This window comes from Gopherus flavomarginatus, chromosome 1 (assembly GCF_025201925.1).
Source record: "Gopherus flavomarginatus isolate rGopFla2 chromosome 1, rGopFla2.mat.asm, whole genome shotgun sequence".
NCBI classification, from domain to species: Eukaryota; Metazoa; Chordata; order Testudines; family Testudinidae; genus Gopherus; species Gopherus flavomarginatus.
Window position 1 is genome coordinate 131,102,825 of NC_066617.1, and position 21,942 is coordinate 131,124,766.

A 21,942-nucleotide genomic window follows, 5' to 3' on the forward strand; every position below is an offset into this window, starting at 1 on the left:
TGCTTACGGGAAGAGGGTAGGTTTAGAAGATAAAATAAAAAAAGAGCAAGTAAAAAATCACTTAGAAAAGTTAGATGCCTGCAAGTCACCAGGGCCTGATGAAATGCATCCTAGAATACTCAAGGAGTTAATAGAGGAGGTATCTGAGCCTCTAGCTATTATCTTTGGGAAATCATGGGAGATGGGGGAGATTCCAGAAGACTGGAAGGGGGCAAATATAGTGCCCATCTATAAAAAGGGAAATAAAAACAACCCAGGAAAGTACAGACCAGTTAGTTTAACTTCTGTGCCAGGGAAGATAATGGAGCAGATAATTAAAGAAATCATCTGCAAACACTTGGAAGGTGGTAAGGTGATAGGGAATAGCCAGCATGGATTTGTAAAGAACAAATCGTGTCTAACTAATCTGATAACATTCTTTGACAGGATAACGAGCCTTGTGGATAAGGGAGAAGCGGTGGATGTGATATACCTAGACTTTAGTAAGGCATTTGATACGGTCTCGCATGATATTCTTATAGATAAACTAGGAAAGTACAATTTAGATGGGGCTACTATAAGGTGGGTGCATAACTGGCTGGATAACCGTACTCAGAGAGTGGTTATTAATGGCTCCCAATCCTGCTGGAAAGGTATAACAAGTGGGGTTCCGCGGGGGTCTGTTTTGGGACTGGCTCTGTTCAATATCTTCATCAACGATTTAGATGTTGGCATAGAAAGTACGCTTATTAAGTTTGCGGACGATACCAAACTGGGAGGGATTGCAACTGCTTTGGAGGACAGGGTCAAAATTCAAAATGATCTGGACAAATTGGAGAAATGGTCTGAGGTAAACAGGATGAAGTTCAATAAAGATAAATGCAAAGTGCTCCACTTAGGAAGGAACAATCAGTTTCATACATACAGAATGGGAAGAGACTGTCTAGGAAGGAGTATGGCAGAAAGAGATCTAGGGGTCATAGTGGACCACAAGCTTAATATGAGTCAACAGTGTGATACTGTTGCAAAAAAAGCAAACGTGATTCTGGGATGCATTAACAGGTGTGTTGTAAACAAGACACGAGAAGTCATTCTTCCGCTTTACTCTGCGCTGGTTAGGCCTCAACTGGAGTATTGTGTCCAGTTCTGGCACCGCATTTCAAGAAAGATGTGGAGAAATTGGAGAGGGTCCAGAGAAGAGCAACAAGAATGATTAAAGGTCTTGAGAACATGACCTATGAAGGAAGGCTGAAGGAAATGGGTTTGTTTAGTTTGGAAAAGAGAAGACTGAGAGGGGACATGATAGCAGTTTTCTGGTATCTAAAAGGGTGTCATCAGGAGGAGGGAGAAAACTTGTTCACCTTAGCCTCCAATGATAGAACACGAAGCAATGCGCTTAAACTGCAGAAGGGAGATTTAGGTTGGACATTAGGAAAAAGTTCCTAACTGTCAGGGTAGTTAAACACTGGAATAAATTGCCTAGGGAAGTTGTGGTATCTCCATCTCTGGAGATATTTAAGAGTAGGTTAGATAAATGTCTATTAGGGATGGTCTAGACAGTATTTGGTCCTGCCATGAGGGCAGGGGACTGGACTCGATGACCTCTCGAGGTCCCTTCCAGTCCTAGAGTCTATGAGTCTATGAGGTGAACGCGTGAACAGAAGACCATGTGGCAGCCCTGCAAATGTCCTGAATGGGACATGGGCTAAAAAGGCAGCCGACGAGGCCTGCGCCCTAGTCAAGTGTGCTCTCACAATAGACGGCAAAGGGATTCCCGCCAGGTCATAACAGGTACAGATGCACGAGGTGATCCAGTTGGACAGTCGCTGAGTGGAGATTGGCTGACCCCCATGTGTTTGGCCGAGGCGATGAACAGCTACTAAGACCTCCTAAATGGCTTAGTCCACTCCAGGTGAAAGGCCAGAGCTTTGAACTTCTTCCTGTCATGCTCCTGGAGGAAGTCCTCGAATTTGGGTAGAAAGCCCCACAAATTGAACTCATACTGATCCAGGAGACCCAATGGTTCACCACCCTTAACTGGAAACTCGAGGATGAATAAACTTTTCTCCCAAATAAATCCAGCCTCCTTGAGTCTTTATTTTTCAGAGTAGGGGCTGGTTGGCCCTGCCTCTCCCTGTGGTTGATCAACTCAATCACAAGGGAGTTGGGGGCAGGGTGGGTGTACAGGTATTTATGCCCCTTGGTGGGCACAAAGTACTTCCATTCTGCCCTCTTAGAGATGGAGGGCAAGGAAGCTGGGGTTTGCCATAAGGCATTTGAAATTTTTGCCACCCCTTCGTGGAGTGGGAGGGCCACTCTCCCCGGTGCCAAGGCCGAGAGAATGTTGAAGAGGGAGTCCAAGGGTTCCTCCATCTTCTCGGCCTGAAGGCTGAGGCTTGATGCCACCCTTTTCAATAGTTTCTGGTGGGCCTTAGCATCCTCCTGTGGAACAGAGGGAGGAGGGGCCGTAATCGCCTCATCAGGGGAGGATGAAGATGCAGGTGCGGTACTCTGCATACCCACTGGTACCAGAGATCTCACCACTTGGTCACCCTCCGGGTGCGGAACCAAAGACGTATGCCCTACCGACTCCTTTCTGGGAGGCTGCGAAAGGGAGGTCGACGGTCTCTCCAAGGTTCCAGCCACCAAGCGAGCCCCCACTGGGGGCTGTGTCAGCGGCCACGGGGCCCATTGGTACCACGGTGCCAGCCAAGGAGCCTGGTGCCACTGCACCTCCTGTGGCACCAGTGGAGCAGGCTGTTCAGCCTCACTAGCCTGTCCCATCAACTAATGACTATGAAGGGAGGCCAGGCTGGCGTACAACCTGCTGCTGTCCCTGGGCCGGGAGTAGTAGTGCTGTTGGGAATAGTGCCGACCATGAGACCGTGATCCCGACGTGGAGGAGTGGTACCGCCGGTAGAGCTGTTCTACAATTGGCTCCAGCAGGTGGATCCATGGATCAATGTCCAAGACTGTGGGAGCAGTGCCGCTGCCAAGTCCTGGAGCGAGACGATGAACGGGAATGGCATTGAAGCCCATATCGCGATGGGCTACAATAACCTCTCAGAGATGAGGACCTCTGGTGCCATCTGTCTCGGTCTCAACGTGGCCTGCTCCGCTCGCGAGGTCTACAGTCCCTTGAGGTGGAGCGGTGCCTGGAACCCCTGTCTGTCGGAACCCAGCCAGACAACCTAGTGGGAGTCAATGGGGACCTGCGTGGACTGTGCACGGGGTGGTTGCTGAGCAGTGAATGGCATCAGGAACATTCCCTCAACCATGAACAGTACCGACCACGCAGTGACTGAGTAGATCCTAGCGGTGGCTTGCCTCTGGACCAGGGAGCCAATGATGATGGTGCCTCTGATACCGGCAAAGACATAATGTCCTGGCGTGGAGGGCACCTGGACATCTGGGGAAGCCTGTGCTGAATGGGCCGGGCTAATCCGCTCAACCTGAGTTGGAGGCCTAGAGGCCGACGGGGAACAAGAACTGCCCAACGTGGGTCTAGTCTCTCCCCCAGTCTTCCTCTGGTGCCTCCATGGAGAAGACCTCTTCTTAGCCTTCTTCATATACCCCGTGGATGGGGAGCAGTGCCGACTGGTGGAAGATGCACCAGTACCTGATGCCGACTTGAAGAGGTGCACCGGAGTTGGGGTCAATGCTGACTCCATCAGAATGGCTTGAAGACAAATGTTCCTTTCTTTCTTGGTCCGAGGCTTGAAAGAGCTGCAAACCGTGCAGCCATCGCTGAGATGGGTTTTCCCAAACAGCGTAAACAATCCACGTGCGGGTCACTCACTGGCATCAGCTGCCTGCAAGTGTCACACAACTTAAAGCCCGGGGCATGCCCTGACCCAGGCGCACTAAACTAAAGTAATATAAACTACTTTAACTACAGATACTACTAACTACGAACAAACAAGAGTTCAAGAGGAAAGCTGCAGACAATACTGGAGCAGAGCAGTTCCGATGCACCTTCACTGGCGGCAAGAAGGAACTGAGGGTGGGGGGAGTGCGCAGCGCCCCTTATATCACGCATTAGAGGTGCCACTCCAGGGGTCACTAGGGGCCTGCCCTACGGATACTGCTAGGGGAAAAACTTCCGGTACCAGAGCATGTGGCGAGCACACACACCTATTGTGGAATACACATGAGCAATCACTCAAAGAAGGATGGCCAGCCTTGCCATGGGGTGCTTTAGTTGGTCTAAACATAGGACCTTTGAATATTGGTGTGTCAGTTGTGCCAGGAACACAGATGGAACTGAATTCAGCAAAAGGATAATGATTAAATATTCTTTTGTTTTGTAAATTCTAAAAAAAATTAGCATTTCTCTTATTCTATACATGTGTATGTTAGGATTTCAACTGATAAATTTTAATGATAATTATTTAACAATTAAAAAGTAAACATAGAAAAGGAAGTAATTCTTACCACAATCATACCATGATGGTGGGACAGATGCTAGGATGGTGTAAATGAGCACAGCTCCATTGTTTTTTGCCTAGATACACATCAGCAGAAAATCTGATTTGGCCTGGTAGTTCTGTGCTGTTGTCACAATACTCTGTTTATATTCAGTGCCTGGCCATGAGAATAGTCCTATACTCCTATCATGGCAGCAGCCAGCTCTTCATTGCAACAAGTCCTAACAAGAGGATACAATGCTGTGTTGCCATTGGTCAGTACACCAGCCAATAGTGATGGGATATGGTGGGCTCCTATCCAACAGTGGCACTTTTCAACAATTCACCTTTGTATTTTAATGTTATTTTAATAATAAGCTGTTTGTTTTCAATTCCTTGTGAAACCAGTGCTTTCTTCCAGGACCTCTAGATTTTTACTGGTGTCATCTCTGGAAAAATCTGCTTTCTTGCATAAAGGCACTGCATTGCTCACTGAAATCTTTAGGCATCATGGGTCTGATCTTTTCTTCTGTTAGTAATCACACTAATGGGGATACTCAAATGTCTAAGAAGAGCTGTTTACTTTTGTTGAAATGTAAATAAATATTTTCTTAAACTGTGGCTATAGCTGAAAAAGAGGGTATATAAAAACTGCTTTTATTTTCCCAACAAAAAACTTTTTTATTTGTAGCAGTGCTAAATCAATATAGATATGGAAGATTCATCTGGACTTTGTTCTTTGCAGACCATCAACGTGTCTGTTCCGATTCTGGCTGCACAGTCTTTACTACTAGTGACAATAAAAGGATTAGAAAAAATATTTTGGGTTTCATATCCCAGAAAGAGTTTGCAGGGATAGCAATTAGAAAATCAGCTTTTGAATTGTAAACTGAGTATGGTACATTTGCTCTGGGAGTCACTAAAAGAGAATAAACATTGAACCCCAATATCATCTTTATAGAGTTCACTTTTCTGACAACTCCACTTAAAAATACCTTTTAACAACTATTTTAACATAACTAGCTATACTGTTAAAAGTAATCAACAGTTGCATTTATTTACCCCATATCCTCCCATCAGTTTATCATTAAATTGACTTAGACATTCTTCAGCAGTCATGTAGTGAAATTTAGTGCTATTTACTCGGTGGTTTGGACTGCAATATAATGTAGTTCCTGGTCCATTCAGTCTGGGATCTGAAATAGTTAAAGCAGAGTAAAGCAATCTGTGACTTGAATATCTTTATCTTTAGTATTAAACAACCTGGACCAGTGGAGTTGTCTTACTTATTTATCATATACAATACATTGTTTTAAAAAAACCCATCACATTCTTTAGGCTTCACACATTACATACTTCCATAGTTGTATACAGTGTTAGTAAATGTCTATCTGGTTTACAGAAATTGCCTCAGCTCCCACTTTGCTCAATGGTACAGTGGTTTCTCCCAGTGAAAGCAAAAACAAAATGCCAAAAAAACCTCCAGCCCCCTGTGGGTCAGCTCTAGAGCAGAAGACATAGTTGAGGTGGAACTTTTTGTTATTGTTTTTTGCTTTTAAATTTAGCCTTCTTTGGTTCCTGAATGTTGCTCTGAATGAGGATGGTATCAAACTGGAGGAGAGGATGGAGTCCAGGAGAGCTGCGACTAGTCTTCATCTTGCCTGTCTGAAGGTATGTCTAGACTGGCACTGGAAGGTGTAGGTTCCAGCTCGGGTAGACAGAGTCATGCTAGCTGGGATTGAGCTAGTATGCTAAAAATAGAAGTATAGCTGTGGCAGGGCAGGGGTTGGGAAGGGCTAGCTGCCTCGAGTACATACTTAGGGGGTTTCAGAAGGGATTGTATTCAAGGTGGCTAGCCTGTCTAGTTGCTCCTGCTGCGATGGCTACACTTTTGTTTTTAGCAGCATGCTAGCTCGATTGGAACTAGCATGAGTATGTTTACCTGAGCTGGAAATTACACCTTCCAGGTCCAGTCTAGACATACCCTGCGTGAGAAGGAACACAGGTTCTGCATTGCTGTAGACAGTGCCACAGAAATGAATTTGTGACCCATCTTCGACTGCACCACCACCGCGCACTCACTGCGCACTAACCCATCTCCTCTGAAGTCATTCTAACATACCCAAACCTTCAGTAGCTTCAAACAGCCACGAGTAACTAAATAAATCTGTCAGCAAAATACTTCTTCCTTCTCAGCCCAGCTGTGGAATTTCGCCCTTTAAATTACCCCATCTGAGGGCCAGGGCAGATGAGACTCAATCCTGCACAAGTGCCAGCTTTTCTACGTCTATAATCTCACAGCCCTGAAAGATCATAAAGAGGAGATTGCCAGCTTCCTAGTGGGGGACACTACTTTTGCTTCTAAATCCTGGAAGGGCCATGATATTTTTAGGCAATAGAAAAGCTATTTTGAATCACCGTTACAGGTCATTACAGCTCCTTCTGTTCCCTGTGCAGCTGGACTCATGGTAACTAAGATATCTGGTTTACGAGAGAGGGAAATGAAAAATAGTCTAAATAACATGTTTTAACTCTAACATGTTTAGCATTTTAAAATAGTTTTCCTGCAACTTTAGTGGCATATACAGAATAGATGGCAGTGCAGTGAGGTGGAAAGGTTTTATTGACATTTGTTTTGCAGAACAAGCTCTTGTTAATTAAACCTTCCCATAGCATGCTGTCATGTATTCTCTCTCTCTAGATATAGATACACACTGTCATCATAGATACACTATGTGTAACTGAATGTATATTTACATTATTTAATTTTGTAATTTTTTTTGTTCATGTTGATATATATATATATATATATATAATATAATATGCCTAAGTAAGGGACTGATCCTTTAACCTTTACTCATATGCATAATGCTATTAAAGTCAAAAGGATTGCAAACAAGTGGGGTGTTGCAGGATCACAACCTATAGGTTTTGGCCTTTCAGAGTCATGAAACCAGAAGACCCAATGATAGTAGTTCACCCAGTAGATTAAATACTGAGACAGACCTGTAGGTTCATCATCATCCATATGTTCAACAAATTCCTCATATGTTTTATTATTTCAAAGTATTTTTGTTTCACTTGAACTTTAAAATGAGATAAACTTACAAAGAAAAATGTACCTCCTGACATTTTTTCCATCAGAATTTTTCTTATCAATCAGTTAAATAAACAGAACCTCCCAACAGAATACTTCTTTTCTTTTTAAAATCTATATGTATTTTAATCCATTGAGACACAGACATGAGGACAAAAATAACTTGGAAACATCAAAAACACTATCCTTCCCTCCCACAAACAAAGAAACCATCAAAAGCTGTCCACTGTGGGCCTTTCTGTTTCTTGGACTTGGACCTCTCAAAGTCCCTTCTGTCCCTGCCAACAGGTATATGGGATCTTGGGGAGCAATTACCACACAGGTGGGGTGCCAATTAATTTCTTTATTAAAGGAAAAAGGAAGTGGTGGGAATTTAACAATGAAATACAATGGTATGGAGTTATAGGGTGTTTACAATAGACAATGATGGGGGCGGTTTCTTCTTACTGAACAGTGTAGGGAGTTGTAACAGTTGGGCACAGTAAGTGGGGTTCAGCACAATGGGGTACAGTACAGTCAATAAGCATATCAAAAAGAAATGCAAAATAAAATGGTAGCTTCTATATAAAATGGTCAACAATCTTAGATAGAATGTATTAAGTGGTTGGTGGCCTTATACACAATGTAACACAATGGTATCAATGCAAATACAAAGTATATCAGAAAAGTGGAAGCAACCAATGGGGTGTTATAATTACAAGTAAAATGTGAATATAAGTGAACTTATGCAATGTAACGGTATAAAAGAAAAGTAATGACAATTTGTGAGGCTAGGATAGCAGATAATCTGTCAAGGAACAGGAGGGGGGAGGGGAGTAAATGATTAGTGGCAACTGATGAGAGGAGAGTGCGGCTGGAAGCAGCAGAGAGACTCTGAAGCCTTGCAGGGTAAGGACAATGGAGCAGCATGATGGTGATCTTCGGTAGGGGAGGGGCAGCGGAGAAGTGCAAAGAAGGGCTAGAGAGAGGTTTAAGCAACAAGCGGACACCAAAAACAAAGGAAAAAAAGTGGCAAAGGGTTTGGGAAGTTTCATAGGGGGAGAAGCAGCTAGGGGTTTGGGAAGTTCGGAGGGTGATGCAGACGCGGGGGGGGAAGCAGCAAGGAGTCGGGAAGTTCGGAGAGAGTGCAGATGCGGGGGGAAAAGCAGCAAAGGGTTTGGGAAGTTATACAGGGGGAGAAGCAGCAAGGGGTTTGGGAAGTTCGGAGGGTGATGCAGATGCAGTGGAGGGAGCAGCAAGGAGTTGGGTAGTTCGGAGAGACTGCAGATGCGGGGGAAAAAACAGCAAAGGATTATAACAGGGAGACACGGAGAAGCACACAGAGGGGGAGATTGGAGCGGGGGAAAAACCAGACACGAATTCAAGCAGCAAAAACCTTGTCTATAGACACAGAGAAGTACACAGAGGGGGAGATTGGAGCGGGAGAAAAACAGACACGGTAAAGTTCAAGGAGAGATCGGGACAGCGGGAAGACAAATTTAAGCAGCAAAAACCTTATCTATCTTAACCAACGACTAGACAAAACAACAAATATCATAATTCTAAGCAAAACTGTAACAAGCAACTATACGGAGCAACAAAACAGTAAACTATAACAAGGCAGGTGAACTTACAAGCTCTACAATCTTAACAAACTATGACTTATTAAACTAAAAAAACCAAAACCTATGGTGCACCTTATGCTATGGGGAAGTCACAGAGGGCAGAGTGGTATGTGCCCAGGATACAGCTCCCAAGGAAGCCAAGGGATGGTGGCTGAAGCCAAGGGATACAGCTGAAAGCAGGGAGCCCCGAGGCAAAGCCCACAGGAGCAGAGCTTAGCAGCGGCACAAACTTATTTTTAGCAGCAAAGCGCCGCGGAGTTTAAGAGAGGTTTTTAAAGACACAGACCAAGGTTTAGCTTGAGTCTGTGTGGTGGGGAAACAGAGCCAGCAGCTAAAATAATAAACTTAAAGTAGGGAAAGTTTCACAGAGGGATTCTTACCAGTCCCCAAGGCAGCAGCAAAGGCAGAAGCAGCAAGAACATCAGAAGGCTCGGTACAGTCTCAATAATCAGGAGATCTCTCAGGTAGCAATTCGTTCTTCGTGGGGGGGGGCTTCAAAAAACGGGGGTACGCTCAAAAAATAAAACGAGAGCGGAGAAAGGACCCCCCAGAACCCCTTGCTGATCAGACCAGGCAGCAATGCAGGAACCTTTCTGATGTTTGTTTTAAAAATGTCTGTTTTTAAAGGCAAACTCAGGCAGTTTCCCGCCAGTAATCCTGATAGGCTCCCTCTGTCACAGGGGAGGAGGCACAGGGAAAAGACTGCAGGTGTGCACAGAAACATGTCTGGGCAGAGTCCTGTGCAATAGGTGACTCAAAAGCACATGAGGCCTATGACTCATGCCCAGGATCTTAAAAACACAATAGGTCTTGCAGCTCTGGACATTGCCTGCCCTACACTGAGCCCAGGTTCAACGAGGTGATAACAGGACTAACCCTTTGAACAGGGCAGTGGTCCCATTTAGCACGCAGCTCAAGTGGCCATCCTTTTGAGAAGGGCAATGGCTCTTGTTAAACAACTCAAGGGGCCCTCCCTTTGAGAAGGGCAGTGGCCCTGGTAAACAACTTAACAGCCAGGGCAGGGCGGCCACAGGAGGAGAACAAAAACAAAATGGAGTATGGGGACAGCTGTAAGAAACAAAATGGAATAGGGGGATAGCTGTAACAGACACCTTCCAGCCCTACATTTCTATGATTCTCACTTTTATCCCCTGCTTTATACACATCTAGTCTTTTGGGACCGGACCCTGCACTACTATTCATTCAGGCAACATTCCTACTGAAGTTATCATCTCACTAAAGTCAATGGGAGTTTTACTTACACAAAGAAAGTAGGATAATGCCAGATATCAATACTATTTCTAACTGCAAGTGCTGAAAACCCAAGAATCATTTCCCCCCCAAAATCACGAGATTGACTTAAAATCATATTTTAATAAAATAATACATTCATTTTTTCTCTGCCTTCTGTTTTTTAAACCTCTATGTAAAATCTGGGTAATTTTCCTCTGCAACTATGATGACTGGTAACTTTTCTTTAAAATGAAAGTAGAGATTCTCACAGCTCCCAGAAACTGGAGCTTTAAGAAAAAGACCAAATGTCACAACACTCCTGATTAAATCACTGCAACACTGCTCTAGCGAATATGCCCAGTTTTACTTTGATTGTACCGATGTTACCCTGTTTTCAGGCATATTTTACTAGGCACTTTGAGACAGTATATGATGTTCTGATGGACAGATGGTTGGACAAGGTCAAAATTATGAATGTTAGGGCTGATACAAGGAATGCCTTAATACTGCATCAGCCAGCTACAAGTCAATTCTTCCCCTTCTCCTATATCTAAAGCCAGGTGAAATAATGGCAACTGCTAGCAGTGCAGAAATCAGAACTGGACAACTTTGAGAAAAATGATCAAAATAGTCATAATACAGGTGAAACAGGCCCCACAGCAGTCAATGGCAAAACTCCCATTGACTTCAGTGGGGTCAGGATTTCACCCAGAAAATCTGGAACTAAAGCAGAAAAGTAAGAGAAAAATATATAAAAGAAAGTAGGAATGAGTAATTATCTATGACACTCATGTTTCACCTATTGCTCCTGGATCTAACTGTTGCCTGGGAAAATGAACTATGATTGTTTCTTGTCTCTTAAGGACCAGAGTCTGCTACCCTTGCTCACATTGCCCTGAAATCAATCTGACTGCAGATGGAGTGAGATTGGTACTACTCACCATGAGTCAGGGTGACAGAGTCTATCTCTACAGTATGTAGATATTCACCTTCCCTATCTCCCTGAGGAAAGCCAATTGCCAAGAATGGCAACAAAAATCAGGTTAAAGAATGTGAAGCTAGTGATCCTAGCAGGACACATCATATTACTACTTAGACTGCAAGCTCTTTGGAGCAAGAACCATCTCCTCATGTTATGTTTGTGCCACATACGTGATGTGTACAAACACAGTGGAACCTTGCTTCCTCCCTGGGGATTCCAGACACTACCATAGGTGCCGACTCCGTGGGTGCTCCAGGACTGGAACGCCCACGGGGAAAAACTGGTGGGTGCTTAGCACCCACTGGCAGCTCTCTGCCCCAGCTCACCTCCGCCTCTGCTCTGCCTCCACCTCCTCCCGTGGGCGATTTTTCCCCCAGCTCCCAGCGCTTGCACCACGAAAACAGCTGATTCATGCAGCAAGCGTTGGGAGGGAGGGGGAAGAGGAGGAACATGGCGCACTCGGGAAGAGGTGGGGCCAGGGTGGGGATTTGGGGGAAGGGGTCCAATAACGTCAGAGAGGGGGCGGAGTTGGGGTGGGGACTTTGGGGAAGAGATTGGAATGGGGGCAGGGCAGGGGCAGGGAAAGGGTGAAGTCGGGGCGAGACTGGGGGGGCGCGAGCACCCACTAGCACCGGGGAAAGTTGGTGCCTATAGGCACTACAATAATAATGAATAGGTCCCTACCAAATTCACGTCCATGAAAAACTCGTTATGGACCATGGAATCTGGTTTCCCCTGTGAAATCTGGTCTTTTGTATTTTACCCTATATTATACAGATTTCAGAGGGGAGACCAATGTTTCTCAAACCGAGGATCCCGACCCAAAAGAGGGCAGCGGGAGGGTCGCAAATTTATTGTAGGGGGGTCACAGTATTGCCACCCTTATTTCTGTACTGCCTTCAGAGTTGGGTGGCCAGAGAGCGGCGGCTGCTGGCAGAGGACCCAGCTCTGAAGACAGGAGCACAGAAAGGTGGCTATACTGCAACCCCCCTACAACAATCCTGCGACTCCCCCACAAGCCCGTTTTGGGTTAGGACCCCTAGAGTTACAACACTGTGAAATTTCAGATTTAAACAGCTGAAATCATGAAATTTAAGATTTTTAAAATCCTATTACTGTGAAATTGACCAAAATGGACCATGAATTTGGTAGGGCCCTAATAATGAATGATTATTAATAATATTACTGATAAACATACTTTTTACATTAAAAATATACTTTAAATTTGGACAGAACAAAGGTTATACAAAATCAGTCCAAATATAGCATCACCCAGCTTCACGGCCTGTGTCAATTTAGATGAAATTTCGTTAAAGTTTGTGCCTGAGCTGAGAACATCTATTATAGCTGAGGCACATTATAACCCCCACCAGGTAATACCGAAACCAATGACCAATACAATCCTCGCCTACACTTTACTGGTTTATTGAGATGCACACGACAAATAAAAACGGTTGCCTCTCCAAGATTCTGGGCACCCCTTCAATAAAACACAAGAAATTAAACTCCAGCAGACTCCACATTCTGCTTTCTACTACAATTCTGATTTCCCTGAACAGTCCCCTCTGCAGCAGCTTCTGCATATAGTTGTACCTTTCAGCATGCACTGAAGGTCAAGAGATTTCGGCTATCTCAGATCAGGGGGAAGCCTGTTTCAGAGTGGAGTGTTTTTCATGGAGCACGCTCTACTTCCAGCCCCTTTTCTCTTAAATGAAGGGGGATCCAGCTGAAGCACCTCTGCTGATCACAACAGTGGCATTATGGCAGGAGAGGAGAGGAAGTCTCTTAAGTAGCAAGGTCCCCAGCCATTTATGGCTCTATAAATTAAAAGCAATACCTTCAATTCAATCCACAAACCAAAAGATAACAGTGCAGATCATGGAGCACCAGGGACATGTGCTGTTACTGAGAAGCACCACTTAATATACAAGCCACTATATTTTGCACCGGTTTACATTTTCAGATTGACCTGAAATGTAGTTCCACGTAGAGCAGACTGCAGTAATCCAGTCCTGAAGTGACAAAGGAATGGATCACAGTACCAAGTTCCATATCTGAAAGAAGCAGTTGCAATCTTTTGGCCAGGCTCAAGTGGTAAAAAAGCCTTCTTGGACCATGCTGCTGTAAAATCACCCAACTGCAACTGGGGTGCCAATACTACAACTCTTAAGATTCTGAGCTTAACTAATGGATACTGGGAGCCATCCTCAATCAAAGGGGGAGAGATCAGCCTCATCTGGTTGCTTTCCATACCCTACAACTATCATCTCAGTCCTATCTGTACTGAGCTTTAACCAGCTCACCCTCATTCATGTTCCCAGCTCACTGAGATACTGGGTTAGATGATCAACAGCTTGGCTGGATCAGGTGTGACAGGGATACATAGCATCCTGACAACAACGCAGCCATATCTTCTCAATTACCCACCTAATGGCCCTATATAATATTGAGAGAGAAAAGTCCATGAAAGATTTGTTTTATGTAAGATTGTCATTAATGTTCATCTACCTTCAAATATTGCTACAAAATCAAGATAACTCAGCCCTCCATTTGGGAATCTTAATTTCTCAGTCAGTAGATTAAACTGGCTATCGTCCATTGGCATCCCATGATCTTCCAACACCTGTCAAAGTGAAAAAATAAAACAAAAGGGAAATTAGAAAATGTTTGTTCCTTACATGCCCATCCTTTCAAATAAATGTCCGGGCTCCTTGGTGTACACTTTCAAAGGACCGTATGGGGTTTTGATTACATAGCTAAACCTGAATAGGTCTGAACATTTACTTCTTCTCTTCATATTTATGGTAACCATGGTTTATATAGACTTGAAATTAAAGTGATTAGATATAAATTTAATAAGAGGAACCACATCCTTCAGCAGGTGAGAGTTCCCAGACCACATACCATCCAAATATTCATGAAGCCTGAAACTGCCTAGCTTATGAGATCTGATGGTATCACAAATGGCTGCAGATATGTGATTATTTTTGTTCTTTATTCTTTGTGTACTAGCAACCCTTAACAGAGGCATACATAATCTGTAGAGTGTCAGACGAACAGTGAGGTTAGTAAACAGTCAATTAAAGGCTTTTAGTGTTATACCAAAACCTTAAATGCAACTTTCACACAGACAGCTAATGCAAAGAAAAAAGAAGCAGGTAGGTGGAGTTCCCTCTGCCTGCCAGTAATGTTAATCATGCTGCTGCATTAGCTCCAGGCAACAAAATAAGCCTTTTAGTACCACATTGTAGAACACACTGCAGTAATCCAAAGCCAATGTCCCAAAGGTATATAGCACAGATCAGCATGTGGGAGGCAAGGCTGCAATTTTATTCTTAACATATGCATTAATTATTAATATTAATAATAATAATTATTATTATTATTAACAACAATAAGACAAAGAAATAACATTTTACAATTACTTAGCACCTCTCATTTCAGAGCACTTCTGCAATGCACACATAGAATCACAGAAATACATCCACCGCAGGGAGGAGGAGAGCAGCCAGATGAAGAAGTGCACAGCATTCTGCACACTGATGAGAGATGAAATTTTTACTGGCAAACCAAGGTAAACCTAGTCTCTTAAGAAGTCCTAAGGGAGCTGTGCTGCCATTTTTTAAAGGTCTCACTGACATGGTAAATACTGTTTTCACCACAGCTACCTCCCACTGCTCTTCCAAATCTACATCTGGATAAAGACAATGTGCAGACTCTGCCCACACTAGCAGTTGGAAGTACCTCTCCTTCTAATTGGAGGAGGCCCAAGGAAATGCCTCTCCCATAATTTCTCCTGTCTGACCCAACCAGGATAATTTCCATTTTGCTGGTATTTAATCTCAGCCAGTTTCTAGCCACCCAACACCAAACTTTGGCAATACTTTTTCTCTTGAAGTCTAGAGAGAGTGAAAATCTGCACCACAGCAAATTCATATCAGTCCTAAATCTCTTCAAGAGGCAACATACAGGGAGTGACAAGTAATCAGAGCTACAACAGGCCCTGAAGAACATCACGTACAATCCTAGTAGTACTGAAAGTTCACCACGCAAAACCAATTGGGAGCACTCACAGGTAAAAAACTAAATCAGTTCAGGATAGCCCCAGTTGTACTGATCTTCTAGCACCCAAGTGCTGTACCCAGGTCTGCTGATCCACGCTATCAAAAACTGCCAACAAATCTAATAACCACAGAAGCCTGTTAGTCACTGTGGTGGGCACAGTAAAATCTGATTAACTAAAGTCAGTTTTTAAGTGCACACTACAGGAGATTCCCCTCCTTCTAAGGCCTTTATATGGCCTAAAAGGTCCTTAGTTAGCTGGAGGACAATTTCCCCAACACAGGCACTGAATGTGCAGGTCTCAGAGCAGTGGCATGCTAGAACAAAGTACTTCAAACCTGACTTGAAGATGAGAAGGGACTTCAGCTTCTATAACCAGAGAATTGTTTTATGTGCTTAATGTACTTACACAATGCCTTTTGCTATTGACGCATAGCAGTGGCCTGAATGACCAGCAGCCAGCTTGGTCTTCACTTCAGAGAGGATTAAAATTTTAACAAGCAGGACCAGCACTGGAATTTTTGGTTTGCTTGCAAACAATGTTTTGCTGCCTTCCTCCACCCAAAGGTATTCAATTTCTCTTAGCTGTGATGTGATCACACCACAATGCATGGGGCATAAGGATTTTGGTGATGGCTAACTAAAAAAATGTTTTGGGATGCACCTCAAATGTAACTAACTCATTTTACAGAGAAAGTGTGTGGTAGGTTGGAGTCTGGTTCTATAAATTCCCCAGCTACCTGCTGCGGAGATGGAGTCTAGCAGCATGTTCTTTTTGACATTAGAAATCAGTTTGGGTTTTCCAGGCAATCTCTGCAAGAGAAGGAACTAGAAATTGACTTTTTTTTCTTTTGAAATGAAAGCTGATTCTTCTTTATGCTATTAACAAGGAGCTCATGTGAGCATGCTCCAGCTCATTAATGACTGAAACAGCCCTGGAGACCTGGCTGTAGATGCGTGAATAGGCACCACTATAAAACGACAAACCATCTTCCAGGAAAAACAAAAAGATAAAGAAAAACACCTAGCATTTCCCCTACCTTCCGGAAATGATCTTTACTAATTTTTCCATTTGGTTGCTTGTTGTAGGCAAGAAAGCTGTCTTTAATAGTTGTTTCCTGTTGTATCACACTGTCCTTGAGCCTTTCAATTACTTCATCGACAGTTCTATTCTTGGTATGCTTATTGGCTTGATCTTCAATCTGTTTCATTCTAAAATTGAAAGACTGCGCATGAAAACAAGTCACTTGTGTTTTCTACTTTAAAACATTTGATTCAATAATAAACTGGATTATTTTAACAATAAACAGGATAATAACACCAGAAATATTATTTTTGTGCCTAAACAAAGTTATAGTGAATACAAATTAAGGCCCATGCAGATTCCAAGGGCCCTATTGTGCAATCAGTTGTTAAGCAGAAACCCGTGTTTAAACTGATGTTTGTAAAAATTGATTGCATGATATTGCCACAGGCTATTTATTTTTGAAGTGAAGACCACTCAAATCTAAATATGGGAGCTGATTACCAGTTCATTTTGGATCTTCTGATTTCCCAGCCTTGGGGGAGCCACTTTTACCCATTAACATTTTTAACCACCATCATAGGACCCAATTCAATGCCAAAAAAAGTCAATGGGAGTCTTTCAGATTGACTTTAAAGGGAGATGAATCAGGCTAATGTCGTCTTACCACCTGCTGGAAAGGGGTAACAATTGGTGGCCTTTGGAAATGGCATCAGTGATATTCTGTATATCTGCCCATAGGACATAGTCATATAACATCATGATTCACAGCTTCCCACTCCTAGTAACCCAAATAAGCAACCTCCACTTTTTTTCCTTTATGTGCAATGAGCGGATTAGCATATCCTTTCTCAGTCCTTAAAAGAAAAATCCCCAGACATAGAATATATAACCCTCCCTTTGAAATACTACAATATTCGTCGGCAAACCATTAGAATAACTCCTGATTAAATATGCAATAACTTTTGAAGACAGAGAAGATGTACAATAAAAGTCTGCGTAATATGTCCCGGTTGCATCCATTTCACATTTGTTATGGATTTACTATTGTCCATGAAAAAGTAAGTTGACACAATTATTTTTGTTAAGTCCGAAAGCATATATTTCTGTATGAGCAAAATGTAGAATATTCAGCAGTCTAATTTTTTATAGATTTATTAAGTATATTTTATAGTACTCCCTTAACTTGATAATAACCTTAAAATTTTAACTTCTAGCACTAAAATATTTTAATGAAACACTTTCATTAACTGCTTTTAAATAAAGTATCACTAGTAGTTCACACAGAAAATTAAATCTAACATGTTTGAAATTCTGAAACATATAATGATGAAAGTAAAGAGGAGTGACTTTGCTGATAAGCAAGGCTTTCTGATGCTGTACTCTATAATCTTTGCTTTTCATCCACCATCAGGACTAGAATCCAGCTTTCCTAAACTCTAGGTGTGTGCCTTTTCCACAGAGCCACACTGCTTCCAGCATGTCTTGTTTTCCCCTAAACTCTAGGAATGGCTAACTGTACTTACTAGACAGGGCATTGTACCCACTGACACCCAACGGAATGGCCATAATCTGAATTAACTTTCCCATACTCCTTCCTTGCTGGTGAACCCCCTTTAAGGGATGTAGCCTAGGGATTAGCAACATTCAGGGAGCCCACGCGAGTTGTGTTGTCAGGGAGTAGTTGCAGAGCCATCAAGGGCTCAGAGCCAGTATGGAGGACCAAGGATCCTGGAGAGCTGTGCAAGATCTCAGAAGATTCACAGTTTTTAGGCTGAACTCACATTTTTTTGTGAAGAAACATACCCCACCCCATTATGGAAGATTTTACTGGCTATTATACAGGTATTTATTTCCACATAGATCAAAGCTTCAAGTAACTGAAGAGAAGTTGAATAGATGACTAAAATGTCCTTGTAGCTTGAGTGCAAAAAGGCATGCAATGATGCTATAGACTGAGAAGCCTACAGCCATCAGAATCAAATCAGTCTTGATTTGTGGAGCTCTGAGAATGCTCAATCCCAAAAGATGAAGTCTCAATGATTCAATGGCGATTCATAGTCTATAATTTACATGCTGTCTAGAAAAAACAAACAAACCCTGAGAACCTTGCTTATCAGCAAAGTCACTGATGACTTGGTGGGATGTACCCCTTTTGTAATATGTGAAGTAAGCTCAACAGTTCTTACTTGAGTCCAAAAGATTTTGATGAACAAACCATACATTTGCTCTTCCGATGCAATACTTTGGAAGTCAGATTACTTAGGGATCATGCAGAGACCCAGAGCTCTGCATAAGACAACACTTAGCATTTGACATATAGAGCAAATGCTCAGTCTTTTTGGAAGTTTCTTTTATAATGGTATCAATATTTTAAAATTTTAATAGGGAATCATCTGTATCAATAAAGCACAGTACCTCTCTGAAAGATCTGTCTGTCTTTTTTCTTCTCTCTGTTGACTTCCCTTTGAGATCTGTGTGCTGATACCAGTTAAATCACCAGGTAAAACAGCAACTCCTAAGCTCTCCAAAAGCATCCTGTAAAGAATCCCATCAGGAGAAATATCCTGAAATTTATGGCATAGCCTAGATAAAATAAAGAACTGAAATTAATGTAGACAGTTGAGAGTAAGGCACAATATGCATATTTTAAGGCAAAGGTTATCAAAATAATGAACTTCCTTCCCAGATAGAGGGAGTGTGTGTCCAGTGGTTAGAGGAGACTGGGGTCACTCTGCCATTGACTCACAGGGTGATCTCTCTGTGCTTCAGTTTTATTCATCTGTGAAATGGGGAAACTAATACCCAGCTCACAGAGCTCAATTTAGCTTTATGGGACAATTCATGTCTGTAAAGCTTTAGAGGATTCTTAGATGAAAGAATGGTAAGGAATGAAAGTGCATTAAACTGTGAATTCACAGCATTCTGTTTAGTCTACAAAATAGCTATTTTTCCCCATTTAGACTTTTATTTAAAAACAAACAAGCAAACCAACAAACCTGTGATACAAAATGACTTGTAACTTAAGATATAACACCCCCTCAAGCAAGCACCCTCCTTGTGATAAATCCACATCAAAACTTTTTTTTATTTTAATAAATCTAATCTGCTACCCTAAACCAATAACAGGAGTTAGGGGAGGGAAAGGATCATGGAGAGAAAAGGGAGTCACCATGCTGTAACACCATCCAACCAGCTCCATTCAAATAAGTTCATCCTAAAAATGGATGAACTCAGACACAAACACTAAGGAACAACATTTGCCTTGGAAATGTAATCTACAAAAGGCTTCCAAATGTCCTTAAAAATTGTCCCTTCTCTTCCTCACTCTGAATGTCATCTCACAGGAAGCCATCTGGGACAGGCTTGCCAACCATTCTGCCTCAGTAGAAGCAGTATTGTCCTCAAGTGCCTCAGGATGAGTCACATCAGTGCCAAAAGCCCAATTATAGCTGAAGCCCCCAACAGCAGAAGTATCATTTCAAATCAATAAGACTGATGTGGCCGAAACACTGGAATTCAGAATGTAATTTATTCTCTTCATCACCCTTGCTCAAAAACCTTGTGTAATGCAACATCCTCAAAGCGTCTGAGTTAAATCCCCAGTCTGGTTATGACAACTCCGGCACAGATTTGACAGTCATATGTCCAATTTGTGCATGTTTAAAGGAGTCAATTATATTTTACTTATTATTTCAAAATACTGCATCCCTAACCGCTTTAGAGCTGTGAACGAACAGTGCCATCCACTGTTTCTCTGCATAATCTTTCCCCACAATATTTTCCCAAGATGGTCTTAAATAACATGTAACATATAAATCCCCATTTGAAAAATGTGTGTACTGGTGGCCAGATGTGAGTAAAAGCACCTTTTTAAAAAGAATAAGGCCCAAGTCTGGTAGAATACAAGGTGAATAGCAAATTATTTGCCAAGCAAGTTTTCATCCATGGATTTCAAATTTAATCAATCCCCATTTCTTATGTAGCCCTTAAAACAAAAAAAACCCAATCAAATAAGTCATCAATAGCAATAATACCTTGTTGAATATAAAACTTGCGTTCATTTTAACCTCAGAATTGAGTTTCTTCTTTGGTGTGATGAGGTGCTCCTGGACATACACATCTTAGCAAAGGCCTTGATTCAGGATAGCCCTCAAGCATGTGCTTAAGTGCTGTCCTGAATAGAGATGCTCTCTAGAACCAGGACCAAAGGATGGGCTGAGTGAGAGTTCATGCTCCATGCCTGTGTATGCTGCACAAATATATTGAAACTATCCATAGCTAGTGCAACTGGATACCCTTAGAAAATGGAATTTATGCAGATTCTACAAAGGCCTCATGAATGCCCTCCACTGTTGTCAGGTACACATTGTATTGGGTTGCATAAGGTCCTATCAGGTCATTGCAAAATCAACCCATCTAATCTAGAAAGTCTGATCTTGCAAAGCTCTGAGATTCTAGCCCCAATCCAACAAGCACATAAGCATGTGCTCAACTTAGGTGACGTTAGCAGCACCAGTCTCTGAGTATGTAAGTAGTCCCCTTGAATGGGACTGAAACCATATTAAAACGCTTTTTATGTGCATTGTTGGATCATAGTCATAGTGCTCAGCACCTTTCAGAATGAATTATTCAGGGCGTAGTCCTGTATCCACTGAAGATACTGGCAAAATATCCATTGACTGCAATGGTGGTGGATTAGACCTCTACTGACCATTTTTTTTCTGGTTTTCTTTTCCAGGCTTTCCCTCCCCAACATCGTTTTCTGATACAAGATGTTGAAACTTCAAGTAGAAATCATTTTAGAATTTAAATTGGTTGTAATTCTGGACTCCAGCCTGAGCACAGCTCTCTCGTCACAAATAATGGTTGAAAATAATGCTAAAAAAAGTTATCTGGAGAAGTGTGTGAATGATGACAGCCAGTTATTCAATAATAAAAGGATAAGTAATTGCTCATGATCAGTGGTCAATGTGTATATATTATACAACACTGAGCCATGAAACTGACTGATGACAAAAAGGGTATATTTTTAATACAGTGTTCAGGGAATTAGGTGCCTGACTCTTATTAACCCCATGCATGGCACTCAAAGTTTTCTCTACAAAATTCACAGAAAAGGAAAACGGATGCAGTGTAATTTTATCTCAGTGATCACACTTGTACTTGTTCATATTTCAAGATCAAGATTATTTTCTGAAAGCCATTTCCTATTGATGCTGTTGTGTTTGCTCCTCACTTATACTGATCATCAGGACACTGGGTCACAAGGTTCAGGCTGGCATGGAGTCCTTTGATTTTCCTATGATGTTTTGAAAGGTAGGAAAGAATCCCACATCTTCTGGAGAATCACAGGGCTGACGTAAAGAATGTTACAGCTTGTAGGAGAGCAAATTAGAGCCAATTAGAGCCTGACTGACATACCACGGCAATAAAATAACTAATACAATCCACTCCTCTTTTACAAGATATAGATTTTGATTCCATACACATATGTGATTTGGGATGTTCATTGTTTTTCAGATTGAGATGTAGTTATCAATTGGCCAATGATC

At 42.4% G+C, this 21,942-nt stretch overlaps 1 protein-coding gene across 1 annotated transcript in view; it reads right to left on the reverse strand.

Annotated features, from left to right (window-relative positions):
• Positions 1-21,942, reverse strand: part of EFCAB6 (EF-hand calcium binding domain 6) — a 156,771-nt gene that overhangs the window by 53,634 nt on the left and 81,195 nt on the right. The window contains exons 16-19 of the mRNA XM_050936394.1: positions 18,806-18,973; positions 16,404-16,575; positions 13,810-13,924; positions 5,448-5,581 (exon numbers count right to left, since the gene is read on the reverse strand). Of these exons, the coding sequence (XP_050792351.1) occupies positions 5,448-5,581; positions 13,810-13,924; positions 16,404-16,575; positions 18,806-18,973 (589 nt within the window). The remainder of the gene's footprint in view (positions 1-5,447; positions 5,582-13,809; positions 13,925-16,403; positions 16,576-18,805; positions 18,974-21,942) is intronic.